The sequence below is a fragment of the Ursus arctos genome, unplaced genomic scaffold (assembly GCF_023065955.2).
Source record: "Ursus arctos isolate Adak ecotype North America unplaced genomic scaffold, UrsArc2.0 scaffold_25, whole genome shotgun sequence".
Classification (NCBI taxonomy): Eukaryota; Metazoa; Chordata; class Mammalia; order Carnivora; family Ursidae; genus Ursus; species Ursus arctos.
Window position 1 is genome coordinate 40555041 of NW_026622930.1, and position 14741 is coordinate 40569781.

The 14741-nt window shown below is 35.9% G+C and overlaps 1 protein-coding gene across 10 annotated transcripts in view; it reads right to left on the reverse strand.

The window, feature by feature from the left end:
• Positions 1–14741, reverse strand: part of TXNDC16 (thioredoxin domain containing 16) — a 106734-nt gene that overhangs the window by 37275 nt on the left and 54718 nt on the right. For all 10 annotated transcript variants that reach the window (XR_007190232.2, XM_048220037.2, XM_057318518.1 and 7 more), the window contains 3 exons: positions 5816–5982; positions 5373–5433; positions 2970–3093 (listed from right to left, as the gene is read on the reverse strand). Coding sequence is in view for 9 of the 10 variants with exons in the window: in XM_048220037.2 (XP_048075994.1) it covers positions 2970–3093; positions 5373–5433; positions 5816–5982 (352 nt within the window). In the remaining variant the exon portion in view is untranslated. The remainder of the gene's footprint in view (positions 1–2969; positions 3094–5372; positions 5434–5815; positions 5983–14741) is intronic.

Below are 14741 nucleotides of genomic sequence, written 5' to 3' on the forward strand. Positions count from 1 at the left end.
GTTAAAAAAAAAAAAATCTTGCTTTTGTAAATATTCTGTTGGAAGTTTGTACAGATTATATGGTAACACTGAAGAGACATCTGACTCGACTAGAGAGACGAAGTTTCCTAGAAGAGTTGACACTAGCTGAATATTAGAAGAAAATGAAACTTAGGCAGTGAAGGAACGCAGTGGAGGCATACAGAGCAACGGGAAAAGCATGTGCAAAGGCACTGTAGCATGAGGGGGCATGCAAATGGAAATGCAAACACTGACTGGCTATCTGATGATATTAAAGATTACTGTTAGTTTTTTAGATGTAATAATAGCAATAATAATGGGGTTTGGGGTTGGTTTTTGTTTTTGTTTTTTGGTTTTTTTTTTAGAGAGAAAGAGCAAGCAAGCGAGCACAAGCCAGGGGGTTTGGGGGGGCGGGGTTAAAGAGAGAATCCCAAGGAAGTTTCATGCTCAGCATGGAGCCCAAGATAGGGCTTGATCTCATGATCCTGAGATCATGACCTGAGACAAAATCAAGAATTGGACACTTAACGGACTAAGTCACGCAGATGCCCCAATTATGCTTATTTATTTTTTAAATTTATTTAAGTTCAATTTAATTAACATATACTCTGTTATTAGTTTCAGAGGTAGAATTCAGTGATTTATCAGTTGCATGCAACACCCAGTGCTCATTATGTTCATTTTAAAAGGAGAAACCTCATATTTCTGAAATACACAGCAAAATCTTTTTGGATGATATATTTGGGATTTGCAACAAAATAAGGGGTGGGCAGTGACTGGAACAGGACAGCCATGGGTTGACGGTGGTTGGGTGGAGCCAGGTAATGGATACCAGGAGACTTACTCTATTATCCTACTTTATGCTAAGTTCATAATTCTTTATAACAACACATTACAAAGAAAGGAACGGAGGAAGACAATTAAAAAATGAAAGTATTATTCTCATATGATTTCTAATACTATAAAATAAAATACTAGATCTGAATTACAGTGCATCTCTAAATGTTCCAGCTGTGTGACTCTGGGCCTCAGTGTTCAAATCTGAAACATAACAGTTATACTATACTAACTTAAAGGAACTTTAGAATACCACATTCCACGACACTAACAAGGTACAACTCCAATACCAAAATTAATAAAGGCCTATTTTCCTATTTACTGTATTTTTTCCTTCTTATTCACATATTTTCATTTTCCTTCCAGTCCTTTCTTATTTCCCAATCCATTCTTGTCCTCTTCTTCCAACACTTCCTTTCCCTCTTTCCTATTCTCTCTCTCAATAAGCTACCCTCACTTCTAAATTGACCCACTCTTTAGCTCTACCTTTCACCTATTCATCAATACATATATATGTTCTTTTAAGCCATACATGTGTAATATTTTTTCCGTATCATCCTTTTGTAGAATTCAGTCCATTTTACTCTGATTCATCCTGTGCTCATTTCCTTTGAAGGATACTTTTGTGTTGTGCTCTCACATGGTAACAAACTCTTTCCTATCCTGTATATTTTTCCTATACAAATGGGAACAAAACAAGGTGGGGGGAATTATGTATATGGACATGACTACATACACTATTATGGGCCAATATGGATTATAGACATAGAAAGTTAAGATCAAAAAAAACAAACAAACCCCCACAACAAAACAGGAAACAAAAGGCAAAGGTATAAAAGGAATCCTAGAACTAGGCTAGGGAGAGAAGGGAGGCAGAGAAGAAAGAGAAGGCCGCACCCCAGGGCAAACTAAGGGGATGTGGCAACAAGAAACTCTGGAAACAAGCAACTCCCATTGAGGACAGGAATCTCACTAAGCCGACACAGGGGCAATTCCCTTGACTGGAGGGTGGAATCTATGAACCATGATAGAAATAGAGCTGGGAGAAAGAGACCGGAACACAGGTCGATGTAATGACAATGCTATGGAGAACTATGGCTTAAACCATGAGCAGTTCCAACCTCTGCATATTAGAAAAGAACTAGAACATAGCTCAAACCAAACAACTGGTCACTGGTAACCGTTAAAGCTCAGAGCCCTTATTAAATTTATAATATAGATTCTGATCAAAATGATGAATGGACCTCAAAAAAAATATGTAAATTACTCCCTTCTTGGCGCTCATGATAGTACTATGTAAAACACTCAAGTACATACTAAATGCAATACAAAAATGAACAAGACATAATCCCTACTTTAGAGATATTACAGACTAGTCGAGAAGAGAGAAAAGCAAGTGAGCAATTACAGGATAGGATTAATGTTATGAAAGAACTATCAGTAACAATAATGATCAGACATATAAGATTTCAAGTCAGAATGCTTAAGTTCCACCACGTGCCAATTGTGAGACCTTGGGTAGATCACTTAACCCTGCTAAAACACGGATTCTTCATCTACAAATGAAGGTGACATCAGCTAACTCAGAGGATGACGATCAAAGTAAATAACGTGTAGGGGAATAGCCTTGGAACTACAGCATACTTCCAAAACATAAGCAATAAGTACAATAAAAAGTTTTAAAATGTTATTGAAATTTACTCCCAAATTGTCAATAATCAGATTTATTTACAACTACAAATCCAACAATATTTATTAGAATTTCATTTCCTAATAGGAAAAATAAAAATAAAATACCATGTTGCGGCTCCTGGGTCATTTTTAAACATGGAGTAGACCAGAAGGGCTGAAAGAACTGATTTGGAAGATAAAGGCACAGAAGTGGAAAGCTAGAAGCCTGGCGTGTAACAGTGAAAGGTATCACACTCAACAAATACAGCATCCTTACCTTTTCCACCAAATCAACTTGATAAAATGTCATTCAAAATAGGTTTCTCCAGGTTTTTTCATAGTCTTGAATGTCAAAACATTCTATGAGAAAGTTAATTCATTGAAATTTCACTGACCTTATGGGTGCCGAGCAGGAATGGGGGGGGGGGTGGACGGGGAAGGAGCATCACAAAATATATTACCCATATCTGGACTTTCCATGTCCTCATCTTCATCTTCTTGTATTTCTTCATTGTGCATATTACTTTCCACATGGGATATTATTAAATCAACATCATGTAAGACCAAAAATTCCACTGGCACTCCCTAGAAATACATTCATTTTAATAAAAATGTTTTACTTGTTTGATACTAAGATGAAACTAAATCTTTGAACTTCCGTTTTAAAATTAAATAAAACAGAAAAAGCAAATTCCACAATCATTATGAAAAGTATGCAAAGCATACTTTATATAAAGATGGTGTGTACTCATGAAAAACAAAGGCAAAAAAAGAACAGAGTCTCACTTGCTTCTCGTCACAACTGCATTATACTGAAGTCCGAAACATTTCACACATAACAGCGTGTCCCACCTCAATATAAAAGGAATATATATGCAACTTAATTGCAAATAGGGCCAATCAAAATTATTTTGCTATTCCACAGAAATATTCAAAATAGTATCTCATCCTACAATAATTCCACTAAAATTTAGCTAAAAACATAAAACTACAATCTGCCCCCAGGTATTTTAAGAATACCAAATCTAGCCCACTGAGATTATTCCATTATAATTTCTTTCACTAATACCCAACTATCACATCTTAAAAACATGAAATTCTAGGCCACTAGATTATTTCAGTAAATTATTCCTGACTATAACTACACAGAATAAAGTATAAAATAACTCTAAGTGTGTTTGTTCTTTGATATCACATATCCTCATCTTTTTATTATTACATTCAAAGTGAGCAACTTTTTACTTCTGTGGCAGCAATGGAGTTATAAGGTAGAGTGATTAAAGTCAAACCAAATTTGTTTGAAGTATTCATAGATATTGTGGTAGTAAACTTTTTTATTCAAATACAACATCCACACAGGAAAGAACACGAACTGTAAGTGTATAGTTTGATGAATTTTTACAGAGCTGATACACTTACATAACCATCACACAGGTTAAGATACCGAACATTACCGGCACACTGAGAGGCCATCTTCTTGCCTCTCCCGGTCATTACCCTCCCCCAAAGGTAATCACTATTCTGGCTTTCATCACCATCTATAAATTTTGCCAGTTTTTTAATTTATACAATGGAACTATATACCGTTTGTACTCTTTTTGTGACCATTTCTTTTGCTCAACACTATTTGTGAGGTTTATCCATGTTACATTTAAAAGCAGTTTATTCTTTTTCAATGATGTATTCATTATATGAAGATACTAGTATGTACTGTATGTATGTGTTTAACCATTCTATTGCTCATAGACATGTGTTATTTCCAGCCTCAGACCATTATAAATACTAACTGCTATGAACATTACTATAGCTCTCTTTTGGTGCACGTGTATACACATTTCTGTCGGGCAATACTTAGGAATGAAATTGCTGGTTCACATGATAGATGATAGATAGATCGATCTCCTCAGCTTTAGGAAGCACTGTCAAATATTTTTCCAATTCTCATTGAACTAATTTTCAGTCCTACCAAAAGTTCTTATAACTCTACCTTTTTAAAAACACTTGGTATTGTTACTTTTTAAATTTTTAGCCATTCTGGGGGGTGAGTATTGGTATCTCTTGTGGTTTTATTTGCATTTCTACCTACAGTCTATCTGCTAATTGGGTAGGGGAAATGCATCTTATGATGGAGATAATTAGCTGTCTCCACCTTAATTCCGTAATCAAATGTGGCATCATTAAGTGAGAAAACCAGACATCATCCACCTTAAGATAAGATAAAATGCAAATAAGCCAGCACTGTTAAGTATTCTCACCCAAAACGTTTAATGGAGCTAGGCAATCTAACTTCCAGTTTTTAGAAAACATAAGGGAACAGAGGAGAAAGGCAGACAATAGCAAATGGCAACAGACCAATCCAGAATATGGAAAACCCAGCCCATTTATCTAAAAGCCGCTATCATGGGGGAAAAGGAGAGGGAGTGTTAAGACATTGAGACATTTAAGAAACACACCAAATGCAATTCATAATCCTTAACTAAATTTTGGTTCACAAAAAACATCTTCAGAAAATAATTTCAGGATGAGAAAATTTGAATACGAACTGGCTATGAGATTAGGCTATGATATAACAAATTACTGTTAATTTTGTTAAGTGTGATAATAAGATTGAGATTATATTAGAAGAATAACAGTAATTTTTAGAGATTCATGCTAGATATTTATGGGTAAATGTCATGATATCTAACATTCTTTGGAATGTTTCAGAAAAAAATAACAGGTGAACAGGCTAACAGCAATAATCTTTGAATAGTGGCAATTTGCAGAATTTCTTTCCTGTAATAAGCATATACTATTTTAGGACCACACGTATTAACTTTCTCTAAATGAGCAGACATTGTAGAGCAGTATATAAAATGACTAACCTCTTCTGCTCTTCTGAAGACCACATTAGCATGCTGAGGAATGTCCGCTTCCAGGGAGTCCCTTTTTCAAAATGGAAATAAATGTTTGATATGGCTAATCTGAAGAACAGTCACTCACGACATCAACAGAAAAGAGAACTGTACGTTCTTACACTAAAAACAACTTATGAAAAAAAGATTACAATTTAGCGAGTCTGAGAAACTTTTGTCATAAATACAGACTAGATGTTCCAGTCTCCATCTTCATTTAGCAAAGTTTAAAGGCCTCAAGTTTAATCAAGTTAATAATTAATGTACAGACTTTTGCTTAGCAACTGGTTCTAACTATATTAGAATCTACTAGAGATCTAAGTTTATTTACAAGTGAATATAGTACCATATTTAAAAAAGAGAAAAATTCTAGTGTTTTGCAAAATACAGTGAATATTTCATGTTCAAGATACCTTAACAAGAGTAGAACTCCTGCCTTCCCCAGAAGACGCCAAGCGGCCCATTCTGCAGTCCTTCTGTCAGCTTCGTATGTCGCTTGCTGACTAACAATGAAAACCAGGGGTAATCCTAGTTGGAGATGAACAGTTGAAACCTGCTGAGGGTCTTCAGCAACTTCAGTCTTCATTTTAAAAAAAGAACAAAATGTCTTCACTGTGTGAGAATAGGGTTCCAACATTTGGATATAAACTCTAATTCTTATTAATAATGTCATGATAAAAAAAAAAACAAGTCTGTGAAATAAATCCAATATTAACTGAAATGACCTCATTATTTTCTGAGGTTAATCCTCCCAAGGTACCTATAGGTACCTTTAAGCATTATAAAACTAACACATTTACAAAGAGTTAAACGTGAAATTACAACCACAAGGAATAAGCATATTATAAGGAAATTTTTAAAAAAACAATAAGTAAAACAGTGCGGTACTGATAAAGAGATATTGCAAATGAAATAGAAGAACTGAGGAACAGTGCCTTTTGTGTAAGAATTTAACATATAACGACAGATTACAAAACAATGAGGAACGTCTGAGTTAGGACAGCAGCTTGAATATATACATCTAAATTTACTCCTTCCAGAAATCCCAGGAAAACTATAGCAGGAAGATTTTTTAAAGGAGATATACATACATATGTGAAGAAAGGAAAAGAGAAAAGGCAAACATTTTTTGGAAGCTGAAGAACAGAATAAAACTGACTTAGGAGAATCTAACAAAGCAAAACCATAAGCCATGAGAAAGAAAGCTAAGAAACAATTTTAACTGCAGCATCCCTAAAATTGCTCAGGATTTGTCAGTGCCTGGTACTTCTGGAACCAGGAGAGAAATACTGGAGGGCAGTGGCAGGAAGGCTCTGGAATAAGGAGGAATAGGTAAAAGCTTTGGAGAAGGAGTTAGATCCCGAGATTCCCGTCCCAACTCCATGAGTTTAGGCAACTGTTCCTCCCTCACACCAGGAGAAATCTGGGGGGACTTCAGAAAATCTCAGAGTGTGAATACCATGCCAAAAGTGGGGGGATTAAGTAACTAAATGCTAAGACGCCCCCAACATCCAACCCACTCAGTTCTCAGAATACAAGCGGCCAGACTTCTGTCCTCTGGGCAGAAGACGGGAAGATCCTTTTCTGAGAATCGTAAGCCCAAGAAAAAGCCTGAGGATACTGACATTAGGGTTCACCAAAAAGCAGCTCAGGTTCAATCACCCTACAGAACTCAGAATTAACAAGTCTCATCTACATTCCCAGAGTTTCCAATCAGCTTTTTAGGTTCATATTCTAAATCACAAACAGACATCCAAGGAGTAACACGCATCTGAGGGAAGCCTCCAACATAAAAGATAGAGACCAGAACAAATAGAAAAACAGATAACATGGAGAAAACACAGACAATTCAGGAAACAGATTCAGAAAACCACCACTAATAAGCTCCAGGTGATGGGAAGATACTGCATTAATAAAGAAATAAAAACTAAAACTGAACAAATCTGCCAGAATATATGTACAGCAAAAGATGGAAAATAAGAGAAAATGTAATAAAGGTGAAGGATTGGCTCAAGAGGTCCAATGTCCAACTGGGAGTCCCAGAAAGAGAGAAGGGAGAAAATAGAAGGGAAGAAATCATCACTGAAATAAACACAAAAGTTTCCCATGACGAAGGAACATGAATTGCAAGACTGAAAGTGCCCACTGAGTAACCAAATAGTGGATAAAAGTAGATACACAGAAGATGCCTTATTCCAAGCTTTGCAATTATTGAGGAATTTTTTTAATCCTGAAAGTTTCTAGAGAAAAATTGATATTAATTATCCATGGTAGGCTGAATTCCAAAATGGTCCCCAAGATTCCTGGTGCATAAATCTTGTATAATCCCAATCTCTAGGAGAGTCATTTCCTTGATTAGATTACATTATAGAAGACTGTCATGGCACAATGCAGTGAGATTGTCCTACCGGCTCTGAAAGAGAAAGCTGCAATTTTTTGAGAAGGCCCTGTGGCGAGGACCTGAGAAGAGCCTGTAGGAGCTAAGAGCAACCAGCCAACAAGCAGCAAGAAAGTGGGGACCTCAGTCCTATAGCCACATGGAACTGAATTATACCAAAGCTTGAATGAGTAGAACAGCCTGAAGGAACAGAAAGACCTGGTTCCTTCTTTGTGTATTTAGAGAACAATCAGTAATTCAGCTTTAAAAAGTGAAAAAGAGGAATAAGTGATAAGGATGGAGATCTGGCAAGGGGCCAAATCATTAAAAAACCATTATCTCCTCCTAAGAAAGTAGGGCTCTCTTCTGTAAATGAACTGAAACCGTTTAGAAATTGTAAGAAATATTACAACATGTGTGTTTAAAAATATTATTCTGCCAGCAATGGCAAGTATGAATTTCAAGGGAGTGAAAAGGGGGGGGGCAGGAATAGAGACCAGATCAGTTACTATTACTAAAATAGAACATGAGAGATGGTGAAAACCTTACGGCACTGGATGTTAGAATGGTTAGAATTCAAAAGATATTTAAGATATAAAATTAGATGCAGGAATTGAGAATGATTTCCCAGGTTTCTGCTATAAATGACTGGATAGTAAATTAACCAAGATAATGGAGAAAGAACGGATGGTGGAGAAGGACAACACACTGATGTTGGACATACGGAGCTTAAGGAGAGATACATCTAATTAGTAGTTAGAGATACAAAAGCTACATCTAATTAAATACTTAGATATATGGGTCAGGAAGTCCAAAGAAAAATTTGACCTGAAAGCTCAGATCTGAGAATCAGTGTAGTTAATGCCATAGAAACAGATGAGATCACTTGAAGGGTATTTTCTGAGCATCTATCACTGTGTGTGTAGCAAAGTACTCCAAAACCTGATGGCTTAAAATAACAAGAATCACTTATTTTGTTTGTATATCTGCAAGCTCATCTCTGATCCATGTAGCATTAGAAGGGTCCCTGGACAGGAGGCAGAGGGTCTGTTTAAAGATGGCTCATTCACCAGCATGTAAGCGCATACTGATTATATGAGCTCAGTCAGGGCTGTGGAATAGGGGCCCAATTCCTCTTCATCAAGGCTTCTCCTCAGATTTAGTCTTACACCAAGGTACCTAAGTTTCAAGAATTAGCAACCAAACAGAGCAAAGGAGAAGCACAGGGCATCTTATGACAGACCTCAAAAGTCACAGATCATCACTTTAGCCCTATTCTAATGGTTAAGACAGTCCACAGAGGCCCAATCAGCTTCAAGGAGAGGGGACATAGACTCCACGGGATAGGCACAGTTATAAGGTCACATGGTAAGAAGAGCGTATGGGATAGGAAATGTTGTTATTGCCATCTTTGGAATATACAATCAAATTCCGATGGGATGAGGCTTCGGACGTCTTAGAGAGAGGAGTCAGTGTATTTTGCAAGTGGGAGAAATGTGAATTGTTGAAGTCAGTAGTCTGCCCTCTGGATGTAACAATTCACACTCCACCCAGGCCTCATCCCACCAGATTTTGAGATAAATGCAAAGTCTAAGATCTCACCATCTACATTCACGTCTAGCTGTAGATGGGGTTTCTCTAGTGTGGTCCCATAGATATAGCATCTTGAGAACTGTTCTCAATCTTAAAGCCTGTGAACTAAGGAGACAAGTTATTTGTCCCTAGTACGTACTCAACAGATAATGACTAAACAGACATAGGATAATGACGATACACACTACTGTTTGAAAGGAGAGAAAGAATGATTACAGAGTAATCATTAGGGCACAGGGATTCCGTAGTCCACCCAGGTATATGTTGCCAGTTATCTGATCATGGCTTAGTCCTGCCCCATAAGAGTTGTTCTCTGAGGCTCAATTACAAACTCTGGGCTCTTTGTCCTCCAATTCATTCTTTCTTGTTTACAAAAAAGGTGCTGTGTTTGCAGCTGAGTTGATTTCTCAGCCTTTTCCTACCCATAGAAATTTGGGGGTCCAAAGAACTGTTTTCATTTTGTGCTGTTTCTATCCCTTTCCATACAAACTGATATAATTCTTTTTAAAACTGGTGGTTTCTTAATCATAAAAGTTATAATCCATTCTATTAGACAAAAGACAAAATCGAAGTCCCTGATAGGCAGAAAAAGTAATAAAGTAGTACCATAAAAATTGCAATTAATAAATTTATGTATCTATAAAAATACTTTTATATAGAGATGCCTGGGTGGCTCAATCAGTTAAGCATCTGCCTTCAACTCAGGTCATGATCCCAGGGTCCTGGGATGGAGTCCCGCATCAGGCTCCTCACTCACCTGGGAGCCTGCTTCTCCCTCTACCTGCCGCTCCACCTGCTTGTGTTCACTCTCTCTCTGACAAATAAATAAATAAAATTTTTGAAAAAAATACTTTTATGTATTTTATGTAAAATATAGATTATATACATAAATTGATAGAATATACAAAAGTGACAAAAACACTCTTGCATTGCAGAGGATTACCAATATTTTTCTTTTCCTTTTTTTTAAAGATCTTATTTATTTATTTGAGAGAGAGAGAAAGTAAGAGAGCAGGGGGAGGCGCAGAGAGGGAGGTACAAGCAGACTTCAAGCTGAGTGCAGAGCCCAACATGGGTCTCGATCTCATGACCCTGAGATCATGACCTGAGCCGAAATCAAGAGTCAGATGCCCAACCAATTGAGCCACCCAGGGGCACCACCAATATCTTTCTAAAATTCATAAATTACTATTAAATTATTTAACTTAGAAATTAATTTTCAAAAAAGGGATATCAAGAAAAAAAGAATTATAACAGACTGCAAAGAACTACTGTACACCTAAAAATTAAATAAACTAGAAGACATGGATAAATTCCCAGATACATATAATCTACCAAGACTGAATCATGTAGAAATAGAAAATGTGAATAGACATATAATAAGGAGATTGAATCAGTAATCAAAAACCTCCCAACAAAGAAAAACCCAGGGCCAGATGGCTTCACTGGAAAATTCTATCAAACACAAAGAAGAACTGATGCCAATCCTCCTCAAACTCTTCCCAAAAAATGAAGAGTAGGAAACATTTCCAAAATCATTGTACGAGGCCAACATTACTCTGATACCAAAGCCAGACAAAGATACTACCAAAAAACTATAGACCAGTATCCCTCATGAATAGTAATGAAAATATCCTCAACAAATTACTTGTAAACTGAATTCAACAGCACATTAGAAAAAATTAAACCCATGACCAAGTAGAATTTACCCCTGGGATGCAAGGATGGTTCAAAATCAATGTAATATACCACATTAACAGGACAAAGGACAAAAATCACATCATCTCAACTGATGAAGAAAAAATATTTGACAAAATTCAACACTCTTTCACAATAAAAACATTCAACAGACGAAGAATAGGAGAAAACTATCTCAACATAATAAATGTCATATATGAAAAGGCCACAACTAACTTCATACTCAATAGTGAAAAACTGAAAGCTTTTCCTCTACGATCAGGAACAAAGAAAGCAGGGATGCCCACCATTGCCACTTCTATTCAATGAAGTACTGGAAGTCATAGCCAGAGCAACTAAGCAAAAAATAAACGAATAAAAAGCATACAAATTGGAAAAGAAAACGCAAAATTATCTCTGTTCACAGATGACATGATCTTGTATGTAAAAAAGCCTAAAGATTCCACAAAAAAAAAGAATTAGTGAATGAATTCAACAAAGTTGCAGGATACAAAATCAACACTGAAAAATCAATTGTGTTTTTATGCACTAATAAGGAACTCTCCAAAAAGGAAATTTAAGAAAATAATCCCATTTATAATAGCATCAAAAAGAATAAAATATTTAGGAATAAGCTTAACCAAGAAAGAAGACTTACAAAATGAAAGCTACGAAACATTGCCGAAAGAAATTAAAGACGACACAAATTAATGTGAAGACATCCATTCATGTTCTTGGATTAGATTTAATACTGTTAAAATGTCCACAGTACCCAAAGTCATCTACAAATTCAATGCAATCCCTATCAAAATCGCAATGGCATTTTTTGCAGAAATAGAAAAGAAATCCTAAAATTCATATGAAATCTCAAGGGACACCAAAAAGTCAAAACAACATGAGGAAAAATAAAGCTGGAGGTCTCACAACTCCTGATTTCAAAACATACAGCAATCAAAACAGTGCAATACTGGCATAAAGACAGACATTGACTAAGAGAAGAGAACAGCCCAGAAATAAGCTCTCGCATTTGTGGTCAAATATGTTTGACAAGGGCACCAAGGCTACACAATGGGTAACAGAGACTCTTCTCAACAAATGCTGCTGGAAAAACTAGATATCCACATGCGAAAGAATCAAGATGAATTTTCATCTTACACCAAATACAAAAATAACTCAAAATGGACTAGTGACCTAAGTGAAACTATAAAACTCCTAGAAGAAAACATAAGGGAACACCTTCAAGACACCGGAATGTAAATGATTTCTTGGAAATGACACCACAGGCACAGACAACAAAGGCAAAAATAGACAAATGAAACTACATGAAACTTAAACATGTCTGCACTGTGGGAAGAAACAACAAAAGTGAAAAGGCAACCTACAGAATGGGAGAAAACACTGCAAACCATGTATCAGATACGGCGTTAATATCCAGAATAAACAACTCCTGCAACTTAACAACAAAATAACAAACTACAAAAGGGCAAAGGATCAGAATAGACATTTCTCCAAAGAAGATAGGCAAATGGGCAACAATCACATAAAAAACTGATCATCGGGGACATGCGAAGCAAAAATACAATGGCATTATCAAAATCATCAGGATGGCTAATAACAAAACAACAACGACACAAATAATAAGTATTGGCAAGGATGTGGAGAGATTAAAAACTTTTGCACCCTGTTGGAGAGCATGTAAAATGATGTAGCCACTATAGAAAACAGTACGAAGGTTCCCCCAAAAATTAAAAACAGAACTACCATATGACCCAGCAAGTTCATTTCCGGGTATGTATTTAAAAGAATTAAAAACAGGATCTCAAAGAGTTATTGCAAACCCACGTTCATTACAGCATTATTCACAATGGCCAAGATGTGGAAGCAACCTGAATACTCACTATTGGATGAATGGATAAAATGTTATATATACATACATATATATATATATATACACATATATATATATATATGTATGTATATATAAATATGTATGTATACACACACATATACATAATTCATTATATATATAATATAGAATATTATATGGTCTTAAAAAGAAGGTAATCCTCCAGAGGGAGGTCAGTGGGGGGATGGGCAAAATAGGTGATGGGAATTAAAGAGTACATTTGTGATGAGCATGGGGTGATATATGGAAGTGCTGAATCACTGTATTATACACCTGAAACTAATATTACACCGTTATGTTAACTAACTAGAATTTATATAAAAACTTTTTAAAAATGCCAATAGTTACAACATAAAAAAAAAAAGGGAATCCTGACAAATACTACAACATGGATGAACCTTGAGGACATTATGTTAAGTGAAATAAGCCAATTACAAAAAGGCAAATACTGCCTGATTCCACTTATAAGAGGTCTCTAAAATAATCAAATTCATAGAAACAGAAAGTAGAATGATTGCCAGGGCTGGAGAGACAGGGAAATGGGGTATGTTTCTCAATGGGTATAGAGTTTCAGTCATTCAAGATGAAAAAGTTTTAGAGATCTGTTGTACAGCAACGTGCACAGAGTTAACAATACTGTATTATACACTTATAAATTAAGAGGGTAAATTTGTTATGTATTTTTTGCCACAATAAAAAAAAAGGAAATGAGGCAATAATGTAAGGAGCCAACACCCTGCTATATAATATTGTACACTGCCACATGACTCTTCAAGGAATAACAGAAGCTAAATGAATAAACCATAATAGCATCCTTTTAATTACTTATAGAAAGGAGTAGGTTTAATTTAACTGTCTTGAATCTGAGACAGCTATCTCATGTATAAACAAAAACGGAGTTTTTCAGATAAATTATATTACATATTTATCTATTTTTAAACATTTTATCAGATATTTGCACTTGAAGAGTCTTCTTGGTATTCAGATAAAACTTTCTATCTACTAGAATAAACTGAGTTCAATATAGAGAAAACCATCAGCATCCAAAATGTCCCTGGTATTAGCCAAGAGGACAATAACCAAATCATCTTCCCGTCTGTTTTCTGGTTGGAAACCTTAAGAACGCATCTAGAGTAACTCCATACCTGCCAGAATGTCACTTAATCAATTCAAGATTGAAACCCACTCAAAAATTCTATGCTCAAGATTTATTTTCAGTTTGTGAGGATTAAAATGACATGCCCCCAACCTGATTATAAGACATAGTGGTGTTAAATATCCACAATAATTAAGTGTCCAAGCCCCCATCTACTTCACACACACACACACACACACACACAAAATCCCAATCTGTACCTATTTTCATATGCTTAGAAGTGAAATATAGTCATATAATTACAATGATCAGGCACACAAAAAGTTTACAAGAAAGTCTAAATCCCAGTTTATATTTTCATTAATGTTTACAAATAATGTAAGCACACAAATTCTTTCAAATTCTGGACCCATAAGCCTAGGCTAGTTTACAACGTGCCTTACTAACCATACAAAACCCAACCATGACTGAACCCCAAAGGCCTGTATATAGATTGATATGGAAGACAATAAAGGAGGAATGGTTAAGAGCAATGTGAGAGGGGAAGATGAGCATCAGTTGGGCTGTGAGAAAATAAGAACAGAGTAAGAAACACTAACCCAAAGTAAACTACGACTAAGTCTTCTAGGTAAGAACTTGTACGAAGTAATTAAATTTAGGGACTAACTTTCAGGACCTCTCTACCCCCTT